The sequence below is a fragment of the Onychomys torridus genome, chromosome 1 (genome assembly GCF_903995425.1).
Source record: "Onychomys torridus chromosome 1, mOncTor1.1, whole genome shotgun sequence".
NCBI classification, from domain to species: Eukaryota; Metazoa; Chordata; class Mammalia; order Rodentia; family Cricetidae; genus Onychomys; species Onychomys torridus.
In genome coordinates, this window is record NC_050443.1 from 93776956 (window position 1) to 93791936 (window position 14981).

General features: G+C 39.8%; 1 protein-coding gene across 13 annotated transcripts in view; it reads right to left on the minus strand.

The window, feature by feature from the left end:
- Sox6 (SRY-box transcription factor 6) overlaps nucleotides 1-14981 on the minus strand; it is a 543724-nt gene that overhangs the window by 165752 nt on the left and 362991 nt on the right. For all 13 annotated transcript variants that reach the window (XM_036195545.1, XM_036195551.1, XM_036195535.1 and 10 more), the window contains 2 exons: nucleotides 13024-13196; nucleotides 10226-10294 (listed from right to left, as the gene is read on the minus strand). In XM_036195545.1, coding sequence (XP_036051438.1) covers nucleotides 10226-10294; nucleotides 13024-13196 — 242 coding nt within the window. The remainder of the gene's footprint in view (nucleotides 1-10225; nucleotides 10295-13023; nucleotides 13197-14981) is intronic.

Sequence of the window (14981 nt, forward strand, 5' to 3'; positions counted from 1 at the left end):
GACCCTAAAAACTTTGAGTGGGAATTACTATATGTGAATTAAAAATGGTTATGTCAGGAAATCCCTCAGAATTCAGAGGGTATTCCCTTGTGCTCCATCAAGTGCATCACAGTATATCAATTTTTATTCCCCTCTCTCAAGCCTGGTATGCATACTGTTTAACTTCTTAAATTCTAAGTGTAGATATAATTCACAGAAGCCAGGCAAGTGCTTGACTTATGGGAGATGGCACATGTAAGATTTATATCAACAACTTTATGTTAGACAGGTCTTCTGTGTTTGTGTAGCCATACTGCTCAACTTCATCTGTGTTTAAAAGGCTATAAAATAAATTGGAAAGGTTCATTTACTATCCTTCTAATTTCTCAAGCACTGTTGAGCTAATAACAAGGCCTGTTTTAGTGTGAGAGCAGAGAATTGGACCCTGGTTTTCCAGAATAAAATACCCTGCTCCCTCTTGATCATCTCCAGGCAGTACTGTCTAATTCTAAGTTGACCATTTTTGCACGCCTCATAAGCCTTACTCCCTGACAATGGAAATCACTCTCATTTGGCAGCCAGAGGAAGTAGTTCCTCTTTCTTTGCCTCTAGTTAATATGGAGATAATAACTGATTACAACATTACATAATGATTATCTTATATCCACATTACCAATTTGTGGGCTCTGAACACACATGTGTGTATCTACATAGAATTACATATGTACAGTGAAAAAATATGTCCACACCTGCTTCTCTAGGAGCTCTGAAACTATTCCTGCACCCCTGCATCATCCAGGAGCAGCACTAATGACAGTGTGGTAACAGACACTAGGCATGGGCTACAGTGAGGTGCCAGAATCATCCATTTTAGGAATTAGGAAATGCAGGCTCGGGGATCTAAAGTAACTCATCTCTCCACTCATAAAGAGTAAAACAGACTACAAAGCTAGTTATGGACTGGATTGGAATTTACATCCTACTTGGTTCATCTCTAGCACCTGTGCCAGATGCTTGTGGTCTAATATAACATGCCTGATTGCTAGGTTTATGGACAAGAATCTAGATTTAGACATTTGTCCTGGATGTTAAAGTGTAGTTGATTTTTACAATTTTAAACACTTTAAGAAAACAAAAGGTTATGAGTTGAGGATGTAGCACAGTTGGTAATGTCCTTGCCTAGCATAAATGAAGCCCTAGGTTGACTCCCAGTATCAAATAAACAAGGCATGGTGACTCATGCCTGCAATCCCAGCACTCAGGAGATGAAAGCAAGGGGATCAGAATGTCACTGGCATCCTCAGCTATACTGGGAGTTCTAGGGTAGCCTGGGCTATGTGAGACCCCACCTTACAATCAATTAACTAATTAAAGAGATAGAATTTTGGACAAGTATATATGTGAACATAGTATGTGTGGTATATAAGCATATGTGTTATGCAGGTGTATGTGCCTGTGAATATATATATACCAGAGGAGGACAGTGTCCTGCTCCATCACTCTCTGTGACTTATTCCCTTGAGACAGGGCGTCTCACTGAACCTAGAACTTAGCTGGTGACCAGCAAGCCCCAGCAATCTTCCTTCTCCACCACTTACAAAGCTAGGTTTCAGGCATGAATATGGCCACACTCAGCTTATAATGTAGGTGCTGGCATTCAAAGATTCTTATGCTTGTCTAGCAAGCACTGTTATCTGCTAAACCATCTATCCAGCTCAAAAAGAATATGTCAGGGTGAGGAATAGTTAATGTTGCTGGTTAAAAAAAATTTGTTTAGAATAATACTGAAAGTAAGTCAGGTAGTCTCTGAAATATCACTAAGTGGTTTTTGTCTCTTTTTATAAAACCATATTTCATTTTTAAATACTCCATCACCTAAAAAACATACATCTAACACCATCACTTTTTTGTGTTCCTCATATACTCCTACAAAAATTAAAAGTCAAACTATTGGAAAAGCTAGCCACAGTTATTTGCTTCATGTATAGTCTGTTTAAGGTTGCTAGAAGTTAAGTGTCTGTAACCAAAGATGAAAGTATATTTTAACTACTCATTTGGTTTTTAAGCTATGTCCCAATTCCCTGAACTAGTGGATGGATGGATGGATGGATGGATGGATGGATGGATGGATGGATGATGGATGGATGGATGGATGGATGGGTAGATGGATGGATGGATGGATGGACAGACAGACCAGATGACAGGTGGGTGAGTGGGAGGGTGGACGGATGGCTGGATGGGTAGACAAAGCCAATCTAAACAACCTAGAATTCACATTCTAGTGTATAATCCATGTTACCATGTAAAGGGCAACATTTCTCAATTCTTATTATAAGAACTTTTAGCCTTGCCCATCCTGAGATTGTACCCTAACTAATTAAATAATTAAATCAAGGATTTTGACATAAGCAATAGATGTCAGGACTTTTAGAAGTCTTTCATGTAATGACAAAGTGCAAACAAGGTTAAGAACCACTAATATGTAATCTATATGAAATGAGCAAGAAACCGTCCCTGCTGGCTAGCTTCCATAGTGCCAGAGGGTACTATTCAGGCTCCTGCAAAAGCCACCAATGGTCTGACCCAGCACTGGACCTTGCATGCTACAATACTGACCTGCTAGGCAAGATGCATTGACTAGTGAAATAGTGGCATAACTGTTATGGGATAATAAACTTATATCTGACTGATTCTGGGACTGTTGTTATAAACATGGTCAAAAGTCCTTGACAAGGAAGATCATTGGACCTAGTGCAGGAACATAGTGTTGTTTTGTTAAACAGTCATGTTGTTAAACTGCCTTCTAAATACTTATTTATATTCATATATTTTTGCTGCTCTCAACCTCAGCCAAAGAAGCTTCTTTTTACAGTGGGAAGTCCCTTATAACTGGTCTAAGTATTGAATATCAAGGACTGAGCACTCAGATTCAATAAAGTATTAGTTTTTAAAGTATTTATTCTAGAAAAAAATAAATAACCAAGTAACTAGATGTAGTGGCCCATGTTTTTAATGGTAGCACTCAGAAGTGAGGCAGAAGAATCCCTGCAAGTCCAAGGCCAGTGTGGGCTATGTAGTGAGACCTCATCTCAAGAAGAAGAAAATGATGGAAAGAAAAAATATACTATTCCGATGTTGTCATATTCCCCTCTCTCTGGCACACACACACACACACACACACACACACACACACACAAAAGGGGGTGAAGAGATTTACTCAAGACTTACACAAACCTGCACCCTCAGTATAAAGAGGACCAAGAAACCAACAGAAGAAAGTAACTTTCTCCTTATAAGACTGAGTCAGCCTTATGTGATGTTGCCTGCTGATACCACCAGGATCATCTTGCCCACTGGAAAGCTTCATGCCCTGCCTAGGAGGTAAGGAGACTTTCTACCACTTTAATACCAAGTAAGAAGCAGAGCCTCTGGCTTCTAGGAATTTTCAGAATCTCTGACTTAGGGATCTGGAGCTAGGATCTGAGAGGTGAACAGGCCTGACAAGCTAGGTAAGTGTAGACTAGACAGGGTAGACAGGGGGGGGGGGGGGGGTTCACACACAGGAAAACCACTGACCTACAAATCCAGTTTTCCCCTGCCTAGCACATTTGAAAAGCAGGGAGCTAGTGGATTAAGTCTGTAGAGCATCTTAGAGGATCTTGTCTATGCTTTTCTTATTTCTAGACCCATTCCAAACTAAACAATCTAGAGTGATTAATGTGCAGTTTTAAACCACTGTAAGAGTTTGTCATTTTAGCTGTTATGGCCCTTGCAATTCATAAATTACAGCAGCTTTACCTATTCTTTATAATCTAGAAACTTCATTATTAAAATGTTTGAAGCAGGCTATACAGCATCTATCATTACTTTAAAAGTTAATTATATTACAGAAAAGAAATAATTAGATTTGCATTTTTATCTTGGTTTTAAACTTCCAAAGAAGATCACCACAGTTTGCCTGTGGGCAACTGAAAACAGCACACAGCAGAGAAATAGAGAGGAGAGAGGGTCTGTTTTTCTTGGCTAATTCATGATTGAAGATAGAATTACAAGATAGTTGAAGGGCTTGCTGAAGCTGGGGACTAATCCTAGACTTCTAAGCTTTGTTTATTTCATTGCGTGGCAAGAGACTACCAGACACATGTACAATGCCAATAGAAGTATCAAATTGCTTTCGATGGATTTATTTGCTACTTTCCAAGGCTTTTGCAAGGAGGTCCATTATGTGATCGATACCACACAGAACCAGACAGGTTGCTAGAGCCCAACCAGGAGCCATGTAATTGCCTTCTGTTTCTCAACCCTACATGCAGTGAGGAAAGAGATGAAACCTAAGCTGGAGAATAGAAGCCAGCTTTGACTGTGCACTGCTCTAGCCATCTTGGAAAGACAATAAATGGAAGGGCCAGCTCTTAAAAATTAGAGGTCAATTAGATACTTAACGATGAAGCATATCCTCAGATATATATCTATTATTTTATGCTAGCAAAAAAATTAATTAACCAGGTCAAGCAGGCCATGAAGGCTAATGTACAAGGTAATTATTTCTGATCTTTAGACAACTACTTCACATAAAAAGGTAGTCCTTTATTCTGCTCAGCAGATACCTGAAATGTCTGTAGTTAATCAGACTGAAGGAAGCCACAGGCAAAGCTTAGCTGAAAGGCAGAGGACATCTCAAACCATCCTGTTTGATTGCTTAAGATAATCATTTTCTTGCTTGGCATATTTGTGTATCTCTGATTTTCTCACAGGGGAAGGAAAACACACATTTATTGGTGCTCAACCACACAAGTAATGCAGACATATATGAAATACACCAAAAGCATGTAGGAATATATCATAACTAAACTAGAAAATACTACATATGAAAACATTCATATGCTCTTAAGAAAAGAATAAAGCTTCCACAAAATAAAACTGAAAAACAATTTGGGGGAAAGTCAATAAATAGTATGTCCTAGAGCAATGAAAAGAGAGGGCTTCTGGCAAGACAAAGGCCCTGTAAAGAAATAGCATGACATTTGTTTCTGGCTTGCTACAGACTGAGTTTCCCATCTAACATGTGTCTGAATGATGAACAGAGGCAAGGAATATTTGGATAGTAACCATAAAATAGAGAGTTAATGATTCTAAGCTCCCCAATTTTACTCAAGAAGATATGTTGCATGAACTGATCACATCAGCTCTTGTCCCGAAAGCCAACTGCCTGAGGAAATCCCCAGTAGCCAGTTCATCTGTAGGAGACTATTCTTTAGTCAGTCTTGAAGACAGGCCACTTGAATGACTCTAAACCCTGGTCTGAAAAGACTTTGATAATTGGATAACTCCATTCATCTCTGAAAAAGTGAGGGCTTTTTTTTCACAAAGATATTTTAATGAGCTGAATTCTCTTGCAAAGACTAAGTTGCAGCATGAGAAGCCATCATTAAATGTATTCCTAATGACAGGTTACAGATGCCATAGTATGGAATATTGTATCCATGAGGAATGGCTTCTCTGATTCAAATCTATGATACAGCCAAATGAGAGTAGATTTAAAAAATCAAAGTATCTGTATTTACAAAATATTTTTCATCTAATATAGCCCTCCCTTGACTAGTTGATTAAAACACTGTAACAACTATCAGATACATCAAAACTGGATTTTGTATGTCAGTTCACATAACTCATGAATAAAGTGCCTCAGAACACTGGCTGAGGTACTACAGTGCACCTGGTGGAGAAGGTAGGTTGAAATGACTGAAACCATTATCTTCCTTTGGAATTACAGTATTAAGAAGCAACATTGCCAAGTAGGAAGATCCACATTCCTTGAGCTTCTAGTTTTACATTCCATGGTCTTACTGTCTCAGGATATAAATCATGCCTGATTTTTCCTGGGTTCCATTGAGAAGATTCATTTAATATGTAACAATTTTGAGGAATCACCATTTTCCCCCAAAACACAAACAGGGATTTGAGTTCACCAGGCAAACAGCATCTGTTAATATTAAACTGTGTTAATAATCATTTAAATTATTATCCTGATTTTTTTTAAATGGTAAACATCAGCTCATCAAAACCATTTAAAGAGTTCACAAAATCATTATTATATTTTTCAACTCTACTTACACAGTCTTAGAAGAATTTCTTAAAAAGTGTAGTTAGGATTCACCAAGGCAAAATTGTGTGTGTGTGTGTGTGTGTGTGTGTGTGTGTGTGTGTGTACACTCAAAGGAAAAAGATAAAAGGAAAATCATCTCAACTGCACAGATGGGTTCTGAATGATTACAAATAAAATCCTCATGGGAACTTTTACAGTACCATCACAATCATGTCTTTTCCTAATTCTAATGAAAGACCATGGTTTTCATTTGGGAAAATCATTGAAGTTTATATTCATTGCTCTTAAAATAGATTCAGATGTGTTTGTATGCAGTTGTTAAGAGAGACTTCCCCCTTTCTACTAAAGTTTGCCAACTGGAAAACAAACCAGTATACAGAACTAGAATAATGTCTTGAATATAGCTACTTAATACCTATAGCTAATTGTGAAGGTAATTCTTGCTGAACATGTGTGCTAATAGGTTCTAGGACTCAAGTTGGGAGAAGGTTAAAGTGTTAAACTTTTCAAAATGTCTTTGTAGTCATTGGGAACTTTAATAAAAGCAGTTAAACTGGCCTTTAATCCTAGAGCTAGGGAAGCAGAACAAACTGCAGATCTCTCTGAGTTCCAGGCTAGCCTGGTCTATACAGTGAGACTGTCTCAGAAAAAAAAGTTAAGAAGCCAGGCGGTGGTGGCACATGCCTGTAATCCCAGCACTTGGGAGGCAGAGGCAGGTGGATCTCTGTGAGTTCTAGTCCAGGACAGGCTCCAAAGCTACAGAGAAACCCTGTCTCGAAAAACAAAACAAAACAAAAAGTTAAGAAGCTAGATTTAATTTTTAATCATCCTGTTAGTTCTGTTTCAGATGGAAGCATGTTTTCCTCTGTCTGTTTTTTTAAAAAGCAGTATTATTGAACTATCCTTTAATCTCACATTTTTCCTCTAAAAGTACATTAAAATTAACTCAACTTTCTCATAAATCAGACTATGTTTATGGCTAGTGAGAAACTATCTTTAAAAATATAGCTAACTATCCTCTGTAGGCTGCTGGCAATGGTCGAGAGAAAGCCTGATCTGACCTAGTCTGGTGATCAGATGGCCAAACACCCTAACTGTCGTGCTGGAACTCTCATCCAATAACTGATGGAAGTGGATGCAGAGATCCTCAGCCAAGCCCCAGGTGGAGCTCCAGGTGTCCAACTGTCGAGAAAGAGGAGGGTCTGCAAGAGCATGAATTGTTGAATCCAAGATTGCAAAAAGCACAGGGACAAATAGCCAAACGAATGGAAGCACATGAATTATGAACCAAAGGCTGTGGAGCCCCCAGCTGGATCAGGCCCTCTGGATAAGTGAGACAATTGAATAGCTTGATCTGCTTGGGAGGCACCCAGTCTGTGGGACCAGGATCTGTCCTTAGTGCATGAGCTGGCTGTTTGAAACCTTGGGCTTACACAGGGACACTTTGCTCAGTCTGGAAGGAGGTGACAGGACCTGCCTGTACTGAATCCACCAGGTTTAAATGAATCCCCAGGGGTGCCTTGATCCTGGAGGACATGGGAATGGAGGGGAGAGGCTGGGGGGAAGGTGAGGGTGGGGGTGGAAGGGGGGAGGACAGGGGAACCCATGGCTGATGTATAAAATTTAAAACACATAATATATATAGCTAACTCATGTACTCTCCCAAAGAACTAACCGAAAGGCTGAACATGAAAACTTGCTTTGTAAGTGTCAGAGATAAATATGTTTTGTATAAGGAGTATTTTCAGCATTTGAAATATTCTTAGAATGGTCTCCCACTGATAAGATAAATGCTGACAAGACAGGTCATGAAGCAGGAGCCCAGGACAGAAGGAACAGTAAACAGAAGACTCACTGCTCTCTTATTTTGAAAAGCACAGATTCTTGTAGAAAAAAAAACCTAAATCTCTAAAGTGAGCCTAAAATTGGCATAAATTGGCATTGTGAACCTCTGTTGTTTTATAACTTGGATTTCTGAGTTCAATTGCTGACTAGCTAAACTTTAAAAAATTTAAAACAATGAAAAATGTGCCAAAAAATTAGGCAATTAAAAATCTCTTAGAAAATGGACTATATTCTGTGTATGTGTGTGTGTGTGTGTGTGTGTGTGTGTGTGTGTGTGTGTGCGCGCGCATGTAAGTTTGAGTAGACACATGTGGGGAAGCCTGCATACACATGTATGTACATTCCTATGGAGGCCAGAAGTCAACCTCACATGCTATTTCTCCTCTGCTATCCATCTTATTTTATTAAGACAGTGTCTCTCATTTGCCTGGAACTTATCAATGAGGCTAATTTAGGTAACCCCCAGGAATACATCTGTCTCTGCCCCCAAGTGCTGGGATTGTAAGTAGGGTCCTGGGAATGAAACTTGGGGCTTCATGCTGCATGCCAAGCACTTTACCAGCTGAGCTATCCCCCAGTAAATGTGGAACACAATCTTCTTATCTTCTTAAAGTGAATATTCAGATTAATATTTTAAGATTGTGTTCTACATTTACTTAAAACACATCAATTTCATGTTACAATGATAAAGCCATATGTAATCAATAACTATAATATTTCATAAAAATACTATGAACTGACTGCTATTCAGCTGAGGTTTTCAATAGCAGGGGGAGATTTCAATCAAGGCAGTCAGTTGATATAAATAGTATTGGTTGAGAAGCAGAATATATTAGAAATACATAAATACATACCCTTATAGGAGTGCCCACAGAGGGAACTAACTGATCGTGTTATTTAACACCACCCCTGAGTTCTTGGAGAAAACTAGAGAAACACGTAAGAAACCACAGACTAAAAATTTTACCCCCAGGAGTAGGAAAGACACTGAAAACTTTAATAAGTGCAGACAAGGGGACACCTGGATAGCTATGTAATTAAGAACCTCAGCATGAGGCATGAAAGAGATATCAAGATGAGAAATTATTCCCAGATTTAATTGTGAGGTCTGACCATCAAAAATGCAAAAGACATTCTATCTTGATTTTGAAACATAGATTTGAATTCAGAATACAGAATCAGAACAAACCAGACAACACATTCCAGCTAAATCCTCCCTCCCAGTGAAGTTGAGAAAACAAAAAGCTAAATTGAGGAGAGGGACCTCTTCAGACACTGTCAGAATTTTCAGTATAACAAAATGGAGAAAGATCTAAGTTAAAATCACTGGTATTCATCAATATAGTTGACATTAGAGGAGGCTATGAGTTTATGTTACTGGTGCTTTGGGGAGGGCGAGAAGACAGGACATCAACCTTAGCAAAGGTGCTATGGAACTTCAGAAGACACTGGCTCAGCTGTGGTGGGCTAGATCCCAACAGATTAGAAAATACAACAAGCAAGAGAAAGAATTCTATGGTTGGCTAAGCATCACTCTGGGATCAGTGTTCTGAAGGTTAATCTAGACAACCAGTGCTTTATTCTTGCACTTTCTACAATTTACACACTTAGGTTTCTATTCAGAAATAGAAGCCTTTCTCCCTATGTATCTGAAACAGCTGTTGAGTTAATCATCAGGTGTCTAAAGGAACAACATAAATCAGACCATGACCTTCCCTGTTATGAACTGCACATTTTTATACTGCTGCTAGAAAAATAAATAAATAGAAATCCTCTAAAATAGGTTACAATTATTCTGAACCATTTTTCTTGCTGTCTAGATTGTAAGCTCCTTGAAGACAGGCCACTGTCCATTGCTCTATTCGTTTTCCTTAGAGTCCAAAGACAGTGCAGTTAGTACTTGCTAAGAAAGAAGTTAATTATGAAAAGGCTTTTCCAAGATTCTTCTCGGAATTGACCCAATCAGTCCTAAAGAGTAAATAAAAGTAATCTTCTCTCTGTGGCCCTATTACATAATAAAACAAAGCAGAAAGTGGCTCTTGGTGGCATTAGGGAAAATGGAAGAAGGCAAGGCTGAGGAGGGTGGGTAGGTGTATTCTGCTCACATGTCACACCAGAGAATGCTGTGACCACCACCTGGCTGTTCCCTTGGACAACAACTGTGTACAGCATTGCTCTTGAATAACAGCCACATTGGCACTGTTGATAAGACAGGCATTCATTTACAACACCTTAAATTCCATTTTCAAGGAGGAGCACATTGGGTAATCAGATGAGATAATAAAACACACTGACCTGGATCTGTTGCTGCAGGAGATTAATTTTGTGCTGCTGCTGAAGAAGTTGCTGCTGTTGTCTTGCGATCTATCAGAAATAAAGTTCCATTAGGTTAAAATGAAACACTTGCACCTTTCCCATTATCTCCACATCTCTCCTGCTATTGCCCAAATGTTTTACTGTACCTCATTGTTTAAGACTCCCTTTGAATAGAGTCAGTGGGACTAGAGAGGAAAGGAGAAGTATCTGAGTCAGCAGTGTGTCTCTACTTTATCTAGAGGTGCAAACTGCAGTCTTGTGTTCTAGCTGAGAGCAAGCTCCTCAGTCTGCATTGACTGGCCGACTACAGGACTTTGGAAACTAGATCCTTGCAGGATAAACAGGGAAACCCTGGCCACGTTTGTCCAAAGAGGTTTGTCTGGCTGTGAAAAGTAAAATCTGCAAGCAAAGGGCTTTCTGATGTGCCACAGATCTATTTCTGTCATTTAGCCTGACACACTTACAAATAATATCAAGGAGATATAAAAACAAGGTAAATAGTGAAAATCTTTAGGTTTTTGGATGGCATTCTCTGATCTATAGAGCAGTTCTAAGATGGCAATGGACTTGTTCTATAGTACAGGATTTGCATACAGGTATTATCATCTCTTTCTTTGCACAGCAATCGAACAAAGCATCGTAAGAAGTTATCTGGTCTATGAAAAGAAATACTAGCCATGAAATCCAAACCCTACTGGAGTCCACCACTGTCTCTTAGGAGGGCAAAAGACTTTTGTAAGAAGGTGGAGCTTGCTACCTAACTAACCAGGAGTCAGCATTCCCTATCTGCTCACTCACTGCCCACCTCACAGATGACCATAGCCTTAGGCTCTAAAAAGGGTTCTTTCAGAGTATGCCATGTGAAACAAGGAGGCATGGAGAACCCAAGAACAACCAGGAGAACAAAATTCCATAGTGCTGTGTGATTAGGAGTAGTCCATCTGCCTATTTCCAAAAGCTGGGAATTCTAGAATGAGCTGTGTGGGGAGTGAAAATGAGTGCAGATGACTCCAATCTCTACCTACATGCACCTTAGGCCTTCACTTTCCCTTACCTAGAACCTAGGGAATGCCCAATCATGTCATCTAGCATATGACAACACAATGGGAGACTTCCTGATGCTGCTCCATAGCTTCTGGTGACAACCTTTTCATACCGGAAGTGTAATGCTGGGGCCTCTAAGGGACTCCAGTTTGAGAACTAGGATTGCTCTTTCCCAGAGCTTCCAGTCCACACAGAAACAGGATTTAATCAGGTTAGGACGGTCTACTCTGCTTGCTGCCACTCAAATCAGAAATGGACCACTCACTCTGCAGCTCTAGGTGTAGACACTGGAACCTCTGCATATTTATTTCCTCTTAGTAACTGGTGAAATACCACCAGGCATCTAATATTGATGGTCCCTCGTAAATGATAAAGTGCTGCCTGGAAATGCATCGGAAACACCACGGTGCAATTACCATCATCCAGTCTACATACATGGGTTTGACACAGTGAAGTATGGTACATAAGCACCATGTGGCTCAAACTCTGAATTTTATTTGCCAATCGGTTGAGCTACATGCTCGCTTCATTGAGCATGACAACCTAGTTTTAAGTGTCATTTAATTTTCATTTTGAAATATAATTACAAAGTGTTCACTGTAAGATATCACTCGTCTGCAAATGTGTCAAGATTAATTTGTGCTAGCTTATTCACAAGTGTCAATAGTTAATTACTGTGTCATCTCTGGATGGCTAAATGACATTCTAACTTCTGATTTTTTACAGTGTTCCTTTATGTTATTTTCCATTAGGGGCTGAGTCCATATTCCTACATGTGGGCAAATACTCAAGCATATAAAATACCAGACGTCACAACTCATTAAAATCAACAGAGCATATACTGCTCTATATATCCCTGTAAAATACATTTAACTGAAAAGATAATTCCAGTAATAATGTCAGATTTCTAAAAACTGCACATTAATTTGGGTCTGTCTGATCTAGGGTGTGAGAGACTATGCTATAGGATCATTGTTATATTAATGCACTCTGGAAGACAAGAAAATCATTTGTAAAAGTGCTTCATTTTCTAAAAGACACACATTTAAATTCAGATATTTCTTCTGCATTCTCATTTCTGAGTCAATCATGTCTGGTCCTTGAGGAGCCAGGTACTCATTTGCTCTCAATGACTTGCCTGCACTCAAGAAAGTGACTATAACTCACCATCCGCACTAGCCCAACCTTCACATGGATGAGGGACGGAATATTAGAAATTACCTTCAAAAGTAATCATAAGCCAGGCAGGGCTATTTCGGGGGAATGAGCTGTATGGGGTTCTCACTTTAAAGTCGGAAGGGAAAAATAAATCACTGGGCCAGTGAGCTGAAGGGTTCCAAATTTTTTTCTAAAAGATATTCCCTTCTTTTCTAGAGAGGAAAGTAAGGCCTAGAGAGAACCTATGGTCAGCACTGGGATTAGCTGGGCATCTCTGTAGATGACTATACATAAGTAATTCAAATCACACCTTCCGAAAGTCATGCCTGCCCTCAGTCTCACTAGCTAGGATGCATTTCTTTGCCCTCAGTTTTCTTGAACCCTAGATTTCTAGAAGTCTCCCTCCTCCTCTTCTCCCTCTTCCCTTCTTTCTTTTCCTCTTCTTCTTTTGAATTTTCCTGATTCTATTTTCTGAAGAAAGCCTACAACAAATAGACCAATCAGTGTGATTGCTTGCTGCGCTTGGCGCCCACCCCACCACATCTCCATTCCCTGGCTCCTTTTGCAAGCCTCACCTGTTCTTGTTGTTGGCGAGCAAGGTCCATTTGCTGCCGCTGTTTCTCGATCTGTGAGGCTGCCAGCTTTTTCTGTTCATCGTGTGCTGCCAGGAGCTGCTCCCGCAAGCTGATGAGCTGGGTAATCATGGTGGAGAGTTGTCGTTCCTTCTCCGCTAGGCTCTCAGGTGTACCTAAAAGGGAAACAAGAAGAAATCTCACAAGCTTGAGGAATGTCTAAAGGAATCAGGGAAAGAAAGGCAGAGTTTAGAAGGGGAACCTCTTAGATAAGGGTCTAGGACAGTGACTATTAGCCACCGGGAACGCATGTGTGCCGTGATATAATTAGTGCTTCCCATGCCCAGAACCATATTGTCACCTAGAATTTCCTTCCACCACTAAAACCAAAACCAAACCAGAACAGCCTACTCCTTCTCACAAAACACCCATCTTTTGATCAAACAAGGAATCTGAGGTTCTATAGGTACTTACTGGCACCTGTGTGAAAGGAGGGATTTTCTTCAGTGGTGTAGCTATGAATAAGGAGCCCCAGCTCCTGTACATGACGCCTTATCCATGTCCCTGTAAGTAACCCTAGTTAAACTCATTGGGTTCCAAAAAATAAATAAATAATCAAACAAAAACAAAATTCAAAACAAACAACAAAGAAGACAAGAAAGCACATGGGGGCTAGGTGAGAAGAGGAAGGACATCAACAAACGTGGAAGAGGACAGGAGTGTAATGAGAGGCAGGTATCATCAGAATGCACTATATACATGTATGAGAATGTTGGGACAACCATGCTATTATGTATAACTAGTATGTGCTAATAAAAATTTCTAAAAAGAAAGCAAAGTTCTACAGTTATGACTGAAGTTCAGAAACTTTTAGTATTTTAATATTCTATAACTTCCCTCCCCTAGACGACTCAGTATCAATAGCAAGGATATGGTGGGTGCTCACTAAACACTGTCTAAGGAGTTTCCTAGTCATTGTCTTCAAAGGCTTTCTATTGTCAAAGATCTGTCTGAAGTTCAGAGGTAAGAGGTCACTCTCTTGGCCAAAGAACAAGTTTTTCCCAAGAGAATAAAAACTGCTTTAGGTAAGAAGGAATTGAGGTTTTGTTGTTGTTTGTTTTGTTTTGTTTTGCTAGGAATGAAGGCTTCCAAGTTCCTCAAAGGCAACAATGTTGCTTGGGGCCCCTCATCCTTCTGCCATTTGTCACTCTTCAAAGGAAGAAAACAGGCTCAGAGGCTGGGAAGGTTATGTATAAGGATGTGCGGTTTAATGAACGCAAAGACGCTGAGCACTTACGGTATGCGTTAATGGCACTGCACAGTCTTTTATGGACAAATTGCACAGCTCTCCTAAGTAAAGGGGACAGAATCCTTTTGTGAATCTAAATTAGAGCATTTTACCGCAGCGTAAGATAAGGATTGCAGCCACTGCATTGGAGCCTCACTGGTTTCATTATAAAGAGGAGACCTATGCTTTGAAAGCTTTTCAGGGAGATGCCAGCAGCTGTCAAAGGGGATGAAGAGTGCTGATTTTTGTGAATGTGGAAGGGGAGACTTCCAGCCCTGTAAAGCCCTACCCACGCCTTCTAAGAAAGCATCAGAACAACCCAAGAAGCTAAAAATATCTTAATTATGTATGTCCCTATTTTCTTAGTGGCCCCCAGGAGAAAGGTGTCTCCAGAGGATGCTGGCTAGCCCTTGCTGACATGTGATTCCTTCAGGGTAAGACAGATGTCTGCAGAAGAGCAACCCAGCTAAAGCACCTTTAGCTTTTTAATACCAACTCGGATCCTTAAAAAAAGAAAGAAAAAAAAAAAAAAAAGACCTCCCTATGTCCCTGAGCATGACTGATCTGGAAGAGTATCTATAATAGAAATGAAAAGACAAGAGTGAGGCACAAGAAAGGAGAGACATGGATTATGATTTGAATAGCGAATCAGAAATAGCTCTTGGAAATCATT